This window comes from Mustela erminea, chromosome 1 (genome assembly GCF_009829155.1).
Source record: "Mustela erminea isolate mMusErm1 chromosome 1, mMusErm1.Pri, whole genome shotgun sequence".
NCBI lineage: Eukaryota > Metazoa > Chordata > Mammalia > Carnivora > Mustelidae > Mustela > Mustela erminea.
Genome location: NC_045614.1, coordinates 2,533,839 through 2,548,268, shown reverse-complemented (window position 1 = coordinate 2,548,268; position 14,430 = coordinate 2,533,839). Strand labels below are relative to the sequence as shown.

General features: G+C 65.6%; 2 protein-coding genes across 3 annotated transcripts; one reads left to right on the top strand and one right to left on the bottom strand.

The window, feature by feature from the left end:
- Window positions 1–1,934: 1,934 nt before the first annotated feature.
- MFSD12 (major facilitator superfamily domain containing 12) lies at window positions 1,935–10,939 on the top strand. The gene is made up of 10 exons (XM_032306069.1): window positions 1,935–2,306; window positions 6,162–6,372; window positions 7,873–8,011; window positions 8,107–8,289; window positions 8,476–8,568; window positions 8,657–8,749; window positions 9,091–9,261; window positions 9,338–9,432; window positions 10,290–10,420; window positions 10,524–10,939. The coding sequence occupies exons 1-10, from the start codon at window positions 2,009–2,011 to the stop codon at window positions 10,544–10,546; spliced, it is 1,437 nt and encodes a 478-aa protein (XP_032161960.1). The 5' UTR covers window positions 1,935–2,008; the 3' UTR covers window positions 10,547–10,939.
- Window positions 10,940–11,106: 167 nt separating this feature from the next.
- Window positions 11,107–14,222, bottom strand: C1H19orf71 (chromosome 1 C19orf71 homolog). 2 transcript variants are annotated; one of them, XM_032306091.1, is made up of 4 exons: window positions 13,685–14,222; window positions 11,616–11,854; window positions 11,404–11,529; window positions 11,107–11,309 (listed from the first exon to the last, which is right to left on the bottom strand). In XM_032306091.1, the coding sequence occupies exons 1-4, from the start codon at window positions 13,765–13,767 to the stop codon at window positions 11,131–11,133; spliced, it is 627 nt and encodes a 208-aa protein (XP_032161982.1). In that variant the 5' UTR covers window positions 13,768–14,222; the 3' UTR covers window positions 11,107–11,130. The 2 variants fall into 2 exon arrangements, with proteins under 2 accessions (XP_032161982.1, XP_032161973.1); XM_032306082.1 differs by having other exon boundaries at window positions 11,107–11,854.
- Window positions 14,223–14,430: the final 208 nt, after the last annotated feature.

Here is a 14,430-nt window from a genome sequence, read left to right as displayed (position 1 = left end):
AGCGCCCAGCAGGGAGGAAAGAATGGAGATTCTTGTCTCTCCTTATCTCCTCCGACACAGTGACCCCTTATCTCCCCGCTCCCCAGCCAGGTTATCATGACCCCGCCCACACCCATTTTTCAGGCTCCTTTTCATTAAAAAAGTGGGCTTTGGGGTGGGTGGTCTGCATCCATGTGGACGTCTGGGCTGAGACCCCGTTGGGCTGTTTGAGCCTCTGCTTCTTTTAGTGGGTTCCTGTTTCCCAGTTCCTGCTTGCTCTTTTCAACCTCTCTCCGTGCCCGCCACACAATCCTTGTACAGGTATTTCTTGAGCTCCTGTGTGTGTAACTGATCAGCCCCTGCCTTCATGGGGATCATAGTTCGGGGGGAGACAGGGTCACAGCTAGGGTTGGCGGGGGAGAGCAGATATCAAGATTGTGATGGGGGGCAGCCCAGAGTACTGTATGACTTACACGGGAGGAGGGGGTAATGAGAAAACTTTCTGGCTGAGACTGTTAAGAGCTAACAATTACAAAAAAAAAAAAAAAAAAAAAAAAAGCTAGCAATTTTATCAGGTTTTTATTTTTTTTTTAATTAAAAAAACAAAATTTTAAAAATTTTAAAAAATTATTTATTGGACACAGAGAGAGAGATCACAAGTAGGCAGAGAGGCAGGCAGAGAGAAAGGGGGAAGCAGGTTCCCCGCCCAGCAGAGAGCAGGATGCGGGGCTCGATCCCAGGACCCTGAGACCATGACCTGAGCCGAAGGCAGAGGCTTAACCCACTGAGCCACCCAAGTGCCCCTGTATCACTTTTTTAAAAAAATAATATTTTATTTTTTAAAGGACTCTCTCACCCAATGTTGGGCTGGAACTCAGGACCCTGAGATCAAGAGTCGCACCCTCTATGGGCCCAGCTCCCAGGCGCCGCGTATGACTTGTAGTAGTGCACATTATACCCATTCTAGATCTGGGAAGACTGAGACCCCGCACAGTTAAAGGACTTGTCTGAGCTGGACCAGCTAGGAGGGAGTGGGGCTGGATCTGGACCCCAAGCTTCCGGCTCGGGAGTGCAGGTGTTTAACCGCTGGTGGAGGAGGCGCCCAGGGGTGGGAGACGACTGCCCGCAGGGCTAGGAGGAACTTGAAACCTCTGGCGTGGTGCCCCAGTGGTGGGAGGACCGTTGGAGGAGAGTGGGCAGGGGTTCTGAGCGCAGGCCTCGGGTGGTGTCGCCTGCACCTGACTCACTGCGTCCCCGAGCGCGCCCTGCCCGCTCTCCGGGCCCGTTGGTCGCCTGTGAAATGGGAGACAGTCGCTCCGCGTCCCTCCCGGCTTGGGTGAGCACACCCACGTGGGGCGTTTGGCACAGTCCGCGATCATTAAATCCCAGCTGGTGTTGTTATGATGATTACCCCCATTATTATCCTTAATAACTAATTAATTAGAACTAATGCGTCCTCTCCGCGTCCGACTGGGTCTCTCCGGGCCGGGAAGGTACCGGACCCCGAGGAGTGGCAGCTCGGCCTCGGAATTCCCCCCCATCCCCTCCGCCCCCAGCCCACCCCGCAAGCCCCCAGCCCACCTCGTCCTCCTCCGTCCACAGAGTAGGCCCCATAAAGCTGCAGGCCGGCCGGGGTGACGCGGGCGCGAAGGCAGGAGTCTGGGTGTGGGCGCCCTTGCGTCGCCCGCCAGCTCGTGAGGGTCCCGCTAACACCAAGTGGAGCCGTCGGGCGCTAGGACCGTCTCATCCCGCCAGCGCGGGGCGCGAGGCCACGCCTCCAGCCTGATTATTGGCTCTCGGGACCCGGTGCGCGGCCCCGATTGGTGGAGGCGGCCGCCAGCATTCCCCGCCCCGCCCCGCCCGGGCCTTAGTCTAGGTTCGCGGCCCGGCGGCCGCAGGCGCGCTCGGCCGGGCGGGCTTGGGCGGTGGCGCGGGGACGGGCGGGCGCGGTCGGCGGGCGCGGTCGGCTCGCGCGCCGGGGTCCGTCTGTCGCGCGCCAGACCGCCCGGCCCGGGTGCGGAGCGCGGCCATGGGCCCGGGGCCCCCGGCGGCCGGAGCGGGGGCGCCGCCGCAGTCCCTGTCGCTGGCCGCGCGGCTGAGCTACGCCGTGGGCCACTTCCTCAACGACCTGTGCGCGTCCATGTGGTTCACCTACCTGCTGCTCTACCTGCACTCGGTGCGCGCCTACAGCTCGCGCGGCGCCGGCCTGCTGCTGCTGCTCGGCCAGGTGGCCGACGGGCTGTGCACGCCCCTCGTGGGCTACGAGGCCGACCGCGCCGCCGGCCGCTGCGTCCGCTGCGGCCCCCGAAAGGCCTGGCATCTGGTCGGTAAGTCGCGGCCGAGCCTCCTCCCTGCGACTGCCTGACCCCAGGCTTGAGCCTCCCCTCTCCGACTGCCTGCCCCCCCCCCCCCCGGGGCCTTCGCGTTCCCCTTTTGCCTGCCTGCCCCTGGCCTGAGCCTCCCCGCTCTGCCTGCCTCTGGCCTGAGCCTCCCGGCTCTGCCTGCCTGCCCCTGGCCTGAGCCTCCCCTCTCTGCCTGCCTGCCCCTGGCCTGAGCCTCCCGGCTCTGCCTGCCCCTGGCCTGAGCCTCCCCGCTCTGCCTGCCTGCCCCTGGCCTGAGCCTCCCTGTCCGGCTGCTCTGTACGTTTCTATTGCCCCATCCTTGACCTCCTCCATCTGTCTGCTTAACGGCTCCGGACTCCTTCAGTCTGCCACCTGACCACTCATGTGACCTTCCAGGGGCACTTCCCTTTGTTTTTCTGTCTGACTCCCATGGGCATCCCGAGCCCTCTCCGGATTGGGTATGACTGCTGGTGCCCCCGCTGTCAGTTGGCCTGGTCCGGCTGGGCTTTTCCGTATGTCTGTGTGGGTGACCGCCCAGGACAGCTCTGAGTGAGGGGCAGGCTGCTTGGAGCCCCCGCGTCAGTCTGCCCGTGTCTCCAGTGCCCTCCTGCCCGCCCTCGGCTCCATCACAGGCAACCCGGTGCTTGGGCGGTTCAGGGGTGCTGCGCTAGGGAGCCCAGGCTTGGGGGCCAGGTAAGACCCAAGAGGCAGGGGTCTCCGTGTGTCTGGCTGAGGGGTGGGATCTGCGAAGCTAACAGGGTCAACCCGTGTTCTGGGGGAGCCGCCAGAACACCTCCGCTGCTGCGGGGAGGGGGCAGGTGCCCCGGGAGCCAGGGTGTCCTGCCCAGTGCGCACCCTTGATAAGGCCTCCCTCCCAGCGCCCCTTCTCTGCCGAGATGAGCCCCAGCCACTTTCTCTGCCATTCTTTCGCTGGCAGGAGTGCCTGCCGCATCCTGGCGTCGGGGACCAGCTGGGCATTTTGGGAAGCAGGTCTCGGAATCCTGCCCAGTCCTGTGAATTTTGGGTAGCAGCTTTCTAGAAGGTCGGAGGGGCTGACTGATGGGGGCAGAGACTGGGGAGGCAGTGATCCGCCCGGGGCTCGTGGGGAGGGGGGGCAGAGGGCGTTTTTGCAAAGGTGCGGTGGACTTCCAAGTGGCCGGATATCAGGTTTCTTGGGCACCGGGTCCCTTGAGACTGTAGCCGCCAGGGAGGGAAGCCGGGAGAGAGAGCCTGGCGATCACCTCCTCTGGAAAAACAGATGTGAAAGCTGCCCCCCTTTGGGCTGATGTGGGCATGACTTACACAGCTGGGCCCAGTCCTCAGGGCACTTTTGCTCATTATAGATAAACTCATGGACACACAGACAGGATAGCTCCGCGGCCTGATAGGTGAGAGAACCAGGCAGTCTTTTCCCCGGGCCGGGGCGGGGGAGACTGACCGCCCCTGAGGGGATGCAGCCAGCTGTGGGAAGGGAGCGGGGCAGCGGACACTGCCCCTGCCCCCAGGCCTGATGGTGTGCCTCTCTCATCCGTGGGAGGGTCCGCCTGACCCCTCAGGGAGAATCCGAGTCCCCAGCAGAGGCAGGAGATAGGCACCCTTGTAAATAAAGAACTGAAGGCTTCCGTGTTTTTGTAAAACAGGCCTGGGGGAAAGGGGCCCCTACCGGCCTCCAAGACCTTCACTGCACCCTGTCTCCACCTCGGGAGGAGCATGTGGGGAGCTGCAGGAGGATCTGTGGAGAGAGGAAGCTGGGGCAGCCCCTCTTGGCCTGATGAGGTGGCTTGAGTGAAAATCATCTTGGAAACAGGGCCCACATCTTTCTTTTGCTCCCAAGTCTATGGGTTCCCCTTAGCAGACCCTCTGGGCTCCCCTGCTCTAGCCCAGAGAGGACCCTTAGAGCCACACATGGATTTTCCTGTGGGATCCGGGCTGGAGCGTGTGGCTGGAGTGGGTTTCACAAAGGAGAAGTGGAGGTCTGAGGAAGAGGACATTAGCTTTGGGGTTTTGAAGGATGAGTAGGAGTGTAGGAGTGTGTGTGTGTGGGGGGCATGCCAGCCTGTTGAAACAGCTGTGTAAGTGTGACCTAGCCCAGCTTCGAAGGAAGCTGCTGAGGCAGGAAGTGGCCGAGAGCCATAGGAGTTCCCGCTTTTCTACGGTAACCCTTGGTTCTCATGCTGGCTTTGGGAGGCGGGTATTTCAACGTCCATACTTTTTGGGAACTGCAGCCCAGGGAGGCACAGTCGCTTGCCCGAGGTCCCCTGGCCAGGCAATGGTTAACCTGGCCTGGCCAGCTTTGGGGTGGATTCTGGCCAGAGCAGCACATTCTTCTGATCAGAGTCTACATAGTTTGTGCCTGGCCCCGAGGCGGCCCCTGGGGCGTCCAGACATGAGCTTAGGACGCTCCTCCCAGGCTCCAGTTCCAGGGAAATCGCAAGGAAGGGTGCTTTTGCTTTCATTTCTCCATCCCAGGACGATGGAGGCGGCCCTAAGGTCTGGGGCATGAGGTCCAGAGCCTGGAGGGAGGAGGGAAGGTCAGCTGCCGGCCCAGGCGGGAATGGGGGGGTGCTGAGCTGCCAGCCCAGGCGGGAATGGGGGGTGCTGAGCTGCCAGCCCAGGCGGGAATGGGGGGGAGGGGGTGCCGGGCCTCACACACTGAACCTGTGTCCCCTTCTGGAAAGTGGGGAGAATAGTAACACCCACCTCTTGGGCCTGTAAGTGGACGACACTAGTGTAATCATTCACTTGTCCAAAAGGTAGGCGCCAGGCTCTGTGCTGGTGGCCCGGGCCCCAGAAGTGACCTCGGGAGACTGACTGCCCACCCTCCTGGCGCCCGTCTGGTGGGGGAGGCAGGCAGGAAGCAAGTGGAGACAAAAGAGTGCCTGTGTATGCTAAGGCATGTGAGAAGAAAGCCATGTCCAGACTGTGTCCGCACAGGGAGGGCACGGCTGGGGACTGCGGTGGTCAGGGAGGGCTTTTCTGAGGGGGTAGCATTTGGGTTGGGTCCTGAGGCATGCAAGGACGCGAGGGGAGCAGAGGACGCATAGCTGGTGCAAAGGCCCTGGGGCAGGACTGAACCTGTGTGGCTGGAGCAGGGGTGGGGGTGGAGGGGCAGGTCGTGCAGGGCCTGTTGGCCGCCCCCACAGACTCGGGCTTCTTCTGAGATACCGGGTTTTTCCAGGAAGAGAACCCCCGCCCCCATGAGCTGGTAGACACTGGGGCTCAGGGAGGGCAGGGTCCACCGTAGCCTGACCCAGCGTCACCTGGCCTCCTGACTGCCTGGAGCGCGGTGGGACGCTTGGCAGGAGCTGGGGGCGGGCGGAGGTCCGGGAGGGTGGAAGGGAAGGTGCGCGCATAAACAGCGAGTTTGTGGTGTTTGTGGCGTCCCTGGTGTTTGTGGCGGGCAGCGCGCCAGGGGACCCCACAGGTGCTCTGTGCTTCCGTGTCCCCACCTGTCACCAAGGCAGCACCCTGGGGACGCTGATGCTGGCAGGGGGACGCCCCGTTCTTGTCTTCTCATAGATCCTGGCCCTGCCTTGTACTTGGGAGCATGTGACCTCGGGAACACGACGGCCCGCGGTGTGCCTCAGTTTCCACGTCAGACACTGGGGGCCCTGCTGTCCTCTTGGGCTGCGTGACCTTGGGGCCGCCCCAGGTCTCTCTGCCTCGGTTTCCTCATTTGTCTAAAAACCGTGGCCTCTCACCCCAGGTCTCTCTGCCTCGGTTTCCTCATTTGTCACGGGAACCGTGGCCTCTCACCCCGCCCCCCCCCCCGTGACCGTGGGAGGGTCCCCGCCGCCGAGGCCCTGGAGTGTGACGTCCCCTCCCTCCGCCCACCCACAGGCACCGTCTGTGTCCTGCTGTCCTTCCCCTTCATCTTCAGCCCGTGCCTGGGCTGCGCGGCCGCCACGCCGGAGTGGGCCGCCCTCCTCTACTATGGGCCCTTCGTGGTGGTCTTCCAGTTCGGCTGGGCGGCCACGCAGATCGCCCACCTCAGCCTCATCCCGGAGCTTGCCACCAGTGACCACGAGAAGGTGGAGCTCACGGCCCTCAGGTACGGCCTCCGCCCAGCCCAGCCCTCAGGCCCCGGCCCGAAGTGGGAGCCCTTCCGTGCTTGGGCTCAGTCGCGGGGGCCCCAGGACGGTGCACCCCAGCTCCGCCCCAGCTCCCGGGCCTGCCGGGTGGTGTGTTGATCAGCTGTAGCCACAGTAATGCACGGCCCCAAGCTGGCGGCCTTAGACGGCGTGCCCGTGCGGCTCGTGGTTTCTGTGGGTTATGAGTCTGGCTCAGATCAGCTGTATTTTCTTTTTTCCAAGATTTATTAGAGGGTGGGGGGAGGGGCAGAGACGCAGAGCCCGACACGGGGCTCGATCTTGTGACCCTGAGGCATGACCAGAGCAGAAACCCAAGTCTGATGCTGCCTGGTCTGTCTGGAGGCTCCCATCAGGGCACCCGTTAGGGCTGGGGTCTCAGCGGTCCTAAGGATGTCCTGATGAGGTCTGGCTCACCCAGGACCACCTCCTTTAATGTGAGCTGTAGAATCCCTTTACCTGTATTCACAGGTCCCCTCCCGTGGGGGAGGGGCTGGCCTGGGAGGGACCAGGGTCATCTTAGAATTCTGCTTGCCTGGCGTGGAGAGGGTCGGCCCGTTGCCTTGCTTGAGGCACAGACAGGAAGTTCTCCTGGAGAGAACCTAGGAGCATTTATGGAGTGCTGGCTGTGTACAGGCGCATTTCTGGGTCCTTCACGTGGATTACTGTCTTTAATCCTCCTGGCAATCGTCACAGACCCCCTTGCGGGCTTGAGCAGAGTGTCCCCTGCGGGACGGTGTGCGGTGGGGAAGAGGAAGAGTGGGTCGGGTTCCGGAAGGGCTCGCACGGACGGCTGGAGCTCCAGAAGAGGCCCTGGGGAGGGGCGCCTGCTACGTGTGTGCTCTGCGGCTCTGGTCGTGGTGGCATCTTCACGGGGGGGCCTTGCTGCCCCCATGGCGGCCCGCTGGGCCCGTGCTGCCCGGCCTGGCTTCCTCCCAGCCCTGCCTCTGGGTTCTGCATTACGGCACAGGCACAGCCCGGCGGGGCCAGTGACAGCCCTCGGGCCCCAGCTGCCGGGGCGGTGGTGCCGAGACCGGGCTCCGGGGCACGCTTTCCCGCCAGCCTTGTAGCCTCTTCACTTTGATCTCTGGGGTCTTGTGCTCACTTTCAGAAAGGGAAATTGAGTCCTGGCATGTGATCCAGAGGCTCTGCCCCCACCCCCCCCAGCCCCTGGAGGGACACTCAGATACTTCTAGACCACAGAGCCCCAGCCCTGTCGAGGCCCAGGGTCCGGGAACCAGGAATCCCAAATCCTGGCTTCTGAGTGTCTCCGGTCTTCCTGGAGTCTCTGTGGCCCTGGCCTGGGCGGCTGGGCTGTCCGGGTGGAGTTGTGGGGCCGGTGTCAGTCATCAGATAATGTGCCACCAGGGCTCTCCTGGGGCCACCCTGTGTTTGGGGGCTGAATGCTCCGCCAGCCGGAGATGCCCCGGGTCCCGTGCCGAAGCCTCCCCTGCCCCCGCCAGGTACGCCTTCACCGTGGTGGCCAACATCGCCGTGTACGGGGCCGCCTGGCTCCTGCTGCACCTGCAGGGCTCCCCGAGCACGGAGGCGGCCCGTGACGTCACCGACCAGCTGGGGGTCCAAGACGTGCAGGTGTTCCAGGTGAGCGGGGCCCAGGCCGGACACCCCCGTGGCCCTGACCCCGGGGGCTCAGGCCGAGAGCGCTGCCGCTGACCCCTCTCCCGCCCGGCCTCCAGAACCTCTCCCTGTTGGTGATAGGAGTCGGAGCCGTGTTCTCGCTTCTGTTCCACCTGGGCACCCGGGAGGGGCGCCGGGCCCCGGCGGAGGCGCCGGACGAGCACAGCCCGCTGCTGGCCCCCACGACTGCCCGGCCCCTGCTGCTCTGGAAACACTGGCTCCGGGAGCCGGCCTTCTATCAGGTGTGCGGCTGGCCGGGGAGGGGGCCGGCGGACACGGGGGCAGACAGTCCCTTTGCGGTCCTCCGGTGGCCACGGTCTGCCCTGCCCGCTGGCCAGGCGGTCACCGCGAGTGGCTCAGGCGCCGCCGCAGGGCTCCCTGGGCCCCCCGGTCCCCGCTGACCCGCGCCCTCGGCTCCCCTGCCGCAGGTGGGTCTGCTGTACATGAGCACGAGGCTCATCGTGAACCTGTCCCAGACCTACATAGCCATGTACCTCACCTACTCCCTCAACCTGCCCAAGGTGAGCTGGGGGCGGGCCTGGGTCCAGCGCGCCCCGTGCCCCGCCGAGTCCCCCAGCCCGCCGAGCTCACGCTGCTCTGCCCCCGCAGAATTTCATCGCCACCATCCCGCTGCTGATGTACGTCAGCGGCTTCTGCTCCTCCTTCCTCATGAAGCCGGTCAACAGGAGCATCGGGAGGAACGTGAGTGGCCCGGTCGGGCGGGGGCGGGGGCCCCAGAGGCGCAGGCTCCGGACCGGGGCTGTCCCGCGTCCGGCTCCCGCGTGGCTCGGGGCTGCGGTGCTCTTGGACTCGGTGCTGCCCGGGGCAGTGGAGCGCTGGCCGGTGCGGCCAAGAAACGCCGCCCGTCACCGTGTTTGATTTTAACGGCTCAGCGGCACCTGGCGTTAGCGCCCGGGGCTCCGGGTCCCCCGGGGCCCGAGCGAGGGCACCGCGGGACAGTCCAGCCGGACGCCCTCCCCGCGGCGGCCGGCTGAGGAGCACGCGGACCGGCGGCTCTGACGCCGGCCCCGCTGCCCCCACAGCTGACCTACTTTGTGGGGCTCCTGGCGATCCTGGCCTTCGCCGCCTGGGTGGCGCTGGCAGACAGGCTGGGCGTGGCCGTGTACGCGGCGGCCGTGCTGCTGGGCATGGGCTGTGCCACCATCCTCGTCACCTCGCTGGCCATGACGGCCGACCTCATCGGCCCCCACACGGTGAGGCGGAGCGGCGGGGTGGGGCGGGGGCTGGGGTCCGGGCCGCGGATGCTGAGCCCCTGCTCTTGCACCCCAGCACAGCGGAGCCTTCGTGTACGGGGCCATGAGCTTCTCGGATAAAGTGGCCAACGGGCTGGCCGTCATGGCCATCCAGAGCCTGTACCCCTGCTCGTGAGTGCTGCTCATTTGTTCACGGGGGGAGCGTGCGGGGGCTGCGCGCTCATCAGGCCCTGCCCCGGGTCTGGGGGTTTGGCCCGGACAGAGGACAGCCCGCGGGTGGGGCTCGCACACTGGGGCCCCACTTGTTCCTGACCTGGGGCACCCCGCCAGCTGCTGGATGCTGGGGACACGGCGTCCGGATGTACCGGGGCAGTGGGAGTGGGCAGGGCCGGGCAGAGCCGGGATCTGCTCAGACCCTCAGAACCTAGTTCTAGACCCAGATGGTTCTAGACCACTGAGTGGAGACTCGTAGAAGCCTGGGGTCTGGGAACAAAAGCCCATCTGCTCCTCTGTCCTCAGGGGCCTGGGGGCAACACCAGCTACTTAAGTAAGCACAGACCCGTGTGACCCAAACCAGTGGCGAGGGGGTGTAGGAAACACCACTTACGGAGGCCTGTCTGGGGCAAGAGGTCAGGGAGAGCTTCCTTGAGGAGGTGACGTTGGACCTGACACCTGTCAGGGAGTTCCAAGCAAATGCGGAGGAAGCACCCTACGAAGGTCCTGGGGCAGGACTGGGCTCGGGGTCGGAGGAAAGCGTGGGGAAGGCCCGCGTGGCTGGAGCACTGAGGGGATGGGGCAGGTGTGCAGCGCCTCGGGGGCCTCGGGGGCGGTGGTGGTCCAGGCAGGTGGTGGTGATGGGGCCGGACCCGCAGGAGACAGAGAATGGGAGAGGAGGGGCAGATGTGGGCAGAGGCGGGGGCGGGGGTGACTCCCCCGGTTCTGGTGGCCCAGTAGCTGAGCGGCAGGTCCATGCTGGAGGGTCCTGACAGAGGGCGACGCCCCCGCCTCTGCCCTCCCCTGCCCCACAGCTTGGAGATCTGCTGCAGGGCCTGCATGGGCTTCTACCGCTGGGTGATGGTGGCCGCCACCGGCGGCGTAGGCGTGGCCGCCACCCTCTGTCTGTGCAGCCTCTTCCTCTGGCCCATCCGCCTGCGGAGCTGTGAGTCCCGAGCTGCGCCCCACCCCCAGGGACCAGGGGCTAGCGGGGTGGGCCCACAGCAGCGCCCCTGCACTGACTGCACCCCCTCCCCCTTGTTCTGCAGGGGACCCTGGAGCCCAGCCCTGATGACACACGCGCCTGTCGCTGTCGCCGTCCTGTGAACAGGGACTCGGTTCCAGGCCCCGCGGACGCGGGGAGCAGCGCTCCCTCCGGGCTGGCCCTCCCTCCGATCCCTGCCCCCACCCTTGCTGGCAGCGGGGGGGTCTGGGGGGGGGGGACGGTCCGGATCCCAGACATGGAGGTGAGCCCTCTGGGATCCAGACGCGCGCCTGGCTCACCTCTCACCCCGGGCTCGGCTGCAGTTTCCTACGTGCCGCCAGGTCCCCTCGGCCATGGTGCGGTCCCTGGGCCTGACGGGAACCTCAGGCAGGGGTGGGGAGGAGCAAGTCCCATGCCCTGTGCCCAGGCTACTGCTGGCCACGAATAAAGAGCCACCCGTGGGTGAGGGCTGTGGCCTCAGCTGTGTCCCCGCAGTCCACAGTGGGGAGAGGGCAGCTGAGACGCCCTGAAGTCGGCCTGCCTCTGGCCCAAGTTTGGGTCACCAGGGTGTTGGCTGGTAGCTGGACCACCCAGGGTCCCCAGGGTCCCCGAAGGTAGAGGGGTGCACGGAGGGGGGCTGCAGAGGGTGGCGTCGGGCAGCATGAACTTTATCAGCGGATGGGTGTGTACACGGGTGGGGGCCGCTGGTTGGTGGAGGGGCAGTACGGTTCCAGGTCCCACTGCCTGTGGTTCTGCGTGGTGTAGCGCGGGCGCTGGGGCGCCGACAGGAGCGGCACGTAGTCAGACCCCCGCCATGGCGGCTCCGTCTGGTACTGGTGCCTGGTGACCACTGTGGGGCCAGGACCCAGGTCACCTCCTGTCCCCGGCCACTCTGAACCCCAGCCGAGGTGGCCTTGGTCCCCCCGACCGCCTCTGCTCCTCACCGTATTCCTTGCCCCGGAAGGGTCTGTCTGTCCACAGCGCGCTCCCCCACCGCGTGCTGGGGACCCTGTACTGGGCGGGGAGGACGGGGTCGCACCAGGAGGTCTCCCGGAGGCGCTGGGTGTAGGCTGTAGGGGGAAGGGGCTGGGTAGGTCACCAGTGGCCCTGGCCCTCCCCTTGGGGCTGGGAGGGGCAGGCCGGGCCAAGCACTCACCGGAGGGCATGCTTCGCTCCCGGTGGCTGTGACAGCCGAGCCAGCGGGTATAGGCCTCCCGGTATGGGCTGTCCAGGGCCCGCGGGAGCGTGTACCAGGCTTCCCGAGACTCAGAGTTGGTCAGGCCGGTGTACCACGGCTGGCCCGCGGCGTCGCGTCCCATGGGGGCGTACTTCCAGCGCACTGCCTGCCTGATGGCGGGTGTCCAGCGGGGACCCTCCAGGGACAGATAGTCATCGCTGGGGGGGTGAGGGCAGCAGAGGCTGAGCCTGGGGGCCTCCCCTGCCCCGCACTGCTGGCGTGCACAGCCCTGGCCCTGGCAGGCAGACGAGTGCAGGCGCGGAGCCCTGTGGCCTGCTTCCCTCCAACCCCCACCTCCCGGCCCCGCATTAAACCTTCTCCTTGTTCAGCACGTCTGATCCATCCCCCCAGGGACCCAGGGTGGCGGGGGAGGGTGCGCCTACAGCATGAGGCCTCTGCTGCCAGACCCGTCCTAGGCAGGGCACTAAGACGGCCTCCCCAGGGAGGCAGCAGCTGTCCAGGGCCAGTGGGTGTCCAGAGGCCCTGGGGCAGCCAGGACGGGTGTAGGGAACGGGACCGCAGTGCAGAGATGGGAGTGCCTGGTGGTGCAGTTGGGGGAGCCTGCGACTCAACCTCGGGGCGTGAGTTCGAGCCCCATGCTGGGTGTGGAGAGAACTTGGAAATAAAATCTGAAAATCAGGTCGCTGTGTGGTACTGTTAAAAATGACAGGGAAAACCCCAGAAGCGGGAAGGAAAGCTGAGAAGTGAAAGACACCCCCAGAGCTGCTCAAGCCGCAGGGACCTCGTCGGGCAGAAACCTCATTGGCCGTTCCTCTCCCGGAAGGCCTGCCGGGAGCACCACTGCCCTGCAGAGGTCCAGCGGGCCCTTCGCCCTGGCGGGTGGGGGCACTGCTGACCACAGGCTCTTTGGACCTGCGCCCTGTGTGGCCCAGAGATCACGGAAAACTGGAAACCCACGCGTCTCCCTGAGGGTGAGGTGAGCGTGGAAGGTTCTGGAACATCGGTCTTGGGAACCTGACACACACTGGTTTTGCCAAGCGCCCATAATCCTGGGTCCCGTCCTAGCAAAGGGTATACTTCTGAGCCCCGACGTGCTCAGCATTTGTGAAACGCAAGGTTGCCAGTCTACCATGATAGTGGGAGGTGGGCCTCTGGGAGCAGCAGGTCAGACCTGGAAGAAACCCCCGTCGATGCCTGCTCGGTCCACGATCCAGAGCCTCCTGCCCTTTAAGAGAGCGCACGTGTGCCCCTGGCCCCCGCACCCCACCCCGGAGCGGGCACTGCACAGGACGGACGTGTGGCGGGGTGGCCCAGGGGCACACCCCGGTCTTCCTATAGCTGCAGAGCCCCCCGTTTGGTGCCTTAGCCAGTCCGCCGGGGTGAGAGGGCTCCCCAAATCCATGCCCTCCTGGTCTCAAGCACCCCCCTGGGGAGCTCAGCAGAGAGTGTTTCTAAGCTGTGGGCCTCGGGCTGAGCTGGCCCTCATGCACGGCCTGGTGTCCTTGGAAGGGGAGCCTGGACACAGAGAAGGCCATGTGACACCGGGGCAGAGATCGAGGTGACCTGTGTTCAGGAGGTGCCAAGGACAACCAGAAAGGCGCTAGAACAGGGAGGCCCAGCAGAGCTGCTCCCTCAGGCCCTGGAAGGAACCAGCCCTGCAGACCCCCTTGATCTCTGGCTTCCGGCTTCCAGACCCGGGAGAGAGTCGATCTCGGTGGTTTAGAGTCACAGAAGCCTGGCCTGGTTCTGTGAGAGCGGCTGCGGGCGACTCCTGGAGAGACCCAGTCAGCTCTGGACTGTGCCCGTGCCCGCAGCAGACCCCCGGCCGGCGGTGCTCACGCACACCCTGCTCTGGCCGCAGGCAGGGAGGGCAGTTCCGGGGCAGACGGTGCGGGGGGGCAGGTGGTCAGGACGGGGTGAGGCGGGGCGAGGCAGGGCGAGGGTTGAACACCGAGGTGCCTGGACTGAACAGTCAACCGAGGCCTGGGGCACAGAGGTGGGGCGCAGGGCCATGGGGGGGCACTCACCTGAACAGAGGTGCTGGGAAATCTGTTTCGAGGGTCCCCCGGGGGACATAGGGCCGGGCAGCCTCCCGCCGCAGGGTCTGCATGTCTGCCTCTGGGTCCCCAGGGGCTCATGCCTAGAAGGCCTGTGGGGCCATTGTTGACAGCGACAAAGGCGTCCCTCGGTGTCCCGGCAACAGTACTGGCCAGCGCTGGTCCCCTTCCAGACCGCTCCCCCCTCCCCCAGCAGAGGCCGGCGGGCAGGTGGTGGGAGGCACAAGCAAGGGAGCCAATGTGAGCCCTGCTGCAGGGGCCGGGCACGGGGCTCCCACCTCTTCCCCTTCGGGCCCCCTCAGAACAGCCCACTGGGGGCGCTCCGGGCCGCTCCCTCGGGCGCACCCTTCCAGGAGCTCCGGCTGGGACCCCACATTCCCAGCCGCCCCTCCTCTGCTTCTGGGATACGTTCGGAGCTAGACCTGCGGGCACACGCCGCAGCTCGATTCGCAGCGCTCAGCTGCATGAGGGACACACGGACCACGGTCCCTCAGGCGCGGGAGCGTCCTGTGGCCACGAGCAGGACCAAGGCACCCCCACGCACAGCCCCAGGGACGGACGCCGAGCCCACGACGCGCAGGGAGGGAACAGACACAGGAGGCCACACAGGGTGTGAGTCCATTTATGTGACACGCCCAGACCAGGCCCCTCCATGGACGGGAAGGGTCTCGCGGGGGCCGAGGGCTGGGAGGGTGAGCGGGGAGTGACGGCGGACG